Source organism: Octopus bimaculoides, chromosome 28 (assembly GCF_001194135.2).
Source record: "Octopus bimaculoides isolate UCB-OBI-ISO-001 chromosome 28, ASM119413v2, whole genome shotgun sequence".
Taxonomy (NCBI): domain Eukaryota; kingdom Metazoa; phylum Mollusca; class Cephalopoda; order Octopoda; family Octopodidae; genus Octopus; species Octopus bimaculoides.
In genome coordinates, this window is record NC_069008.1 from 3645963 (window position 1) to 3650013 (window position 4051).

At 38.7% G+C, this 4051-nt stretch overlaps 1 protein-coding gene and 1 non-coding gene across 2 annotated transcripts in view; one reads left to right on the top strand and one right to left on the bottom strand.

The window, feature by feature from the left end:
- Positions 1-588: 588 nt before the first annotated feature.
- The window catches only part of LOC106883229 (carboxypeptidase A5), a 17312-nt gene continuing 13849 nt past the window's right edge, over positions 589-4051 (bottom strand). Inside the window, exons 6-9 of the mRNA XM_052977737.1 lie at positions 3687-3785; positions 2586-2684; positions 2055-2165; positions 589-825 (exon numbers count right to left, since the gene is read on the bottom strand). Coding sequence (XP_052833697.1) covers positions 604-825; positions 2055-2165; positions 2586-2684; positions 3687-3785 — 531 coding nt within the window. The 3' untranslated portion in view covers positions 589-603. The remainder of the gene's footprint in view (positions 826-2054; positions 2166-2585; positions 2685-3686; positions 3786-4051) is intronic.
- Positions 2890-2993, top strand: LOC128251201 (U6 spliceosomal RNA). Its single transcript, XR_008267013.1, has one exon. It is a non-coding gene; the product is annotated as a U6 spliceosomal RNA (small nuclear RNA).

Here is a 4051-nt window from a genome sequence, read left to right on the forward strand (position 1 = left end):
TATATATATATATGCATGCCTGTATATATCTATCTCTCTCTGATCAATTTATCCTTAGAGAAGAGTATGTGGTATAGTTCCACCGTACAGAGCGAACAATACTTTCTTCCTCTCTCATATGGCATTGATCTAGCTATTATAGACCATTCTAATGAATACTGTTTATTACTTTCCTTAAGACCCCAATTTGAAGTCTCTGTCTCTTTTGAATATGAAAATTTAAAAGTTTAAAAACCTTATAATATATATATATATATATATATATATTATTTTTGGTATGTTGCCAACTTAATGTGGCAGTCCCATGAAAGGGAAGAATGCTACAGTTATTTAGCCTTAGGAAACACCGTTTCCTAAGCATTCTGGCATCTTTTCATCACCATATTTATCTGTATTTGAGCAAGCTACACTTCAGCCTCCTCCATCAACCCATGTAAAATACAGGTTATCCATGAATCTTTTCCCCAAAGCAGTAAACCTGTTTCTGCTCCTTCCACCTTCTACATTGACCCCTCGGCATTTTCCTTAAAGTGTTCACTTTATCACTGATCCTTCATCTCAGATGAGGTTACTCTTAGTCACACAGGTTACATGGTGACCCCATTAGCACTGTAAACACAAAGCATGGTAAATAATTGCATCATGATGCTGGTGGTGGTGGTGGTAGTGATAGGTAGAAAGACATGGACAAATAGAGAGATAGACAGATTGACAGGAAGATACATTACCTTTTCCCCACTCAGCATTGAAATTCCTGTTCAAGTCTACGCCGACACAGCGAGTACCACTAGTATCTCTCTTCATATTCTTCTTCCACAGTCTATCCTGAATATAAATATAAATATATATATATATAAGTTCATTCAATACAAGGAAAAACAATTTCCTTCGAAGAGATGGAAAAACATCTAATTTTCCACTGGTTTTGCAGTAAATACCCAATATGGTAGAGAAACAATTTGTAGGATTAATATTTGTATTTCTATTCATATTGTGGAGGCGTGTGGCTCAGTGGTTAGGGTGTCAGCACCATGATCGTAAGATTGTTGTTTCGATTCCTGGACCGGGCGACGCGTTGTGTTCTTGAGCAAAATACTTCATTTCACGTTGCTCCAGTCCACTCAGCTGGCAAAAATGAGTAACGCTGCGATGGACTGGCATCCCGTCCAGCTGGGAGGAACACATACACCATAGAAACTGGGAAAATGGGCCCATGAGCCTGGCTAGGCTTTAAAAGGGCACAAAAAAAAAATTTCTATTCATATTATATTATATTATATTCATTGTAATATATTATGTTAATTAATTATATTTAAAATATGTCAATCGTAAATCTCCATTAAGGCTTCCCTTCCACCCACGCCATGTTAAGTTAATTCATCTTTGTATTTGTAATTGTGTACCATTTCTCCATTTTTTCCATCCTTGTCAATGTATACATTTGTTTGCTTTCTTCCAAGGAAGCTCTTAGCTTAGATTTTCCTTGGGGGTGGCCAGATCGGAGCAGTCTCGAGTGTAACCAGCTGAAAGATAATCTGGAACTCAACTGAGGATAGAAAGCTCCAAATGACCCGTCCCTTTTTGTATCATCCCTTTTTGTGTCATCCCTTTTTGTATCATCCCTTTTTGTGTCATCCCTTTTTGTATCATCTAACTCTGTCCAGATGTTCCATTTTTTGTTTTCTTTATATATATATAGGCGTAGGAGTGGCTGTGTGGTAAGTAGCTTGCTTACCAACCACATGGTTCCAGGTTCAGTCCCACTGTGTGGCACCTTGGGCAAGTCTCTTCTACTATAGCCTTGGGCCAACCAAAGCCTTGTGCTATAGTGCTAGTATATATATATATATATATATATATATATATATATAAATGTATATGTGTGTGTGTGTGTGTGTGTGTGTGTGAATATTGTTGAGACCTTTGTTCAGTACTGCTTCTTCAGAGCTTTCTAGGTGTCGGTGGTAGTAGTAGTGGTGGTGGAGGTGGTGGTGGTGGTGGTATTAGTAGTAGTAGTTGTGGTAGTAAATAGAGCATGAGTGAAAGAGGCATACTTGCGAATACGTCACAGCATAACCATCAGGATTTACAACAGGAATGAACAGCCAATCAAAATTGTTCAATATCGTCTGGATATCGCGATCAGTTTTGTATTTAGTTGCCATCTGTAAAGAAGATATAAAGAAACAATATATGTAAAGTGCAGTAGTATGTGTGCATATAAGTGTGTTTCCAGCTCAGAATTTCTGGAACTCCAATTGACACTGGCATATACTTATTCTCGAATCCCCATATACTGCATTAAAATTCCTCGCACTTTCTGTGGTGAGATTGCATTTATATATGTATGTGTATACATATATATACACACACACACACACACACACACACACACAAATATTTTATTAATGCAGTGCAGTATAATTTTCTTGATGTACAGTAGATGTTTAGAATTCCATCCTTTTTGTTATACTTCAAAAGACTTTGAAGACAACAGCCCAAACACGAGAGTAGACAAACGTCTGAAACCAACAAAGGTATCAGAGAATGAGAAAGGAATCAGTTTAAAGGGATTAATATCTTACGTGTTCAATGACTTTCAGGGTGGATGCAATAGCGATCCAATCGCGGCCATGTATTCCTGTTTCAACAATGATTGTCTTCCTTCCGGGGCCGACAGAAAACTGTTTGAAATAGAAAACGCAGATTAGCAAAGGTTTATAATATGGCAAATTGTTGTATAAGAGCTGTAGTTAAGTACTGATGTGTGGTGGTGTGGTTTTGTGTAGTGTTGTAATGTGAAAGCTGTGTCATTTTTGATGTAGTTGCATATGGTGATATGATAGTATATTCTACTGCAGTTGTGTTGAAAATATAGTTAATATATATATAGCTACGGCGGTACGTATTCTAAAATTGAAATGATACAGAGAAGATTAGCATGGCCCCTGCGTAAGGATGACACGCAAATTCGTGAAGCATTCCATATTTCTAGGTGCAGGAGTGGCTGTGTGGTAAGTAGCTCGCTTTCCAACCACATGGTTCCGGGTTCAGTCCCACTGCAAGTATCTTGGGCAAGTATCTTCTACTATAGCCTTGGGCAGACCAAAGCCTTGTGAGTGGATTTGGTAGACAGAAACTGAAAGAAGCCCGTCGTATATATGTATATATATATATATATATATATATATGTGTGTGAGAGTGTGTGTTTGTGTTTCTCCCCCCCCCCTCCAACATTGCTTGACAACCGATACTGGTGTATTTACGTCCCCGTAACTTAGCGGCTTGGCAAAAGAGACCGATAGAATAAGTACTAGGCTTGCAAAGAATAAGTCCTGGGGTCGATTTGCTCGACCAAAGGCAGTGCTCCAGCATGGCCACAGTCAAATGACTGAAACAAGTAAAAGAATAAACGAATAAAAGAATATTAAATACGATAAACATAAACAAGAGTGAGTTTTTAAGAAAATTGTCTGGTTTCGCTAAAATATTTAATCCTGGGACACCCTGTATATGCAACACAGAGAAAATTATAATGACTATGGCAATGATGATGGTGATGATGATAGTTACACACATGTGCTTTTAAACGCTGATGACAGTACGATAGGATAGGAAGCCACCATCAACATAGTAGTCAAAGAAACGAGATGACGACTGTTACTTGAGTGGGAAGTTAGACTCACCTTGAGGGCGTAAAGGTTTCTCTGTTCATGAGATTTTCCATAGACTTTCAGACTTGCATGATCGAAGGTGTCTGCGTAGGTCTTCAGCAGTCTTTCGATCTACAGCGAAGAGAATAAAACCGAACGTGAGATTAAGAAGACAGTGATGTTGGAGAAGGGTAAAATAAACATAGCATGATGGTAAGAGTGTGAGGCTCTGAGGGTCTGCAAAAAGTTGACATTAGCTTCGGTCCAGGGCCATTTACTACAGGTACAGACATGGCTGTTTGGTTCAGAAGCTCACTTTTGTCATCATGGTGTTCAGTTGCTTGGGTGACATGCTACGCACCTTCCTTCCAAGCACTGCTGTAAACAGCGGAAGTGAG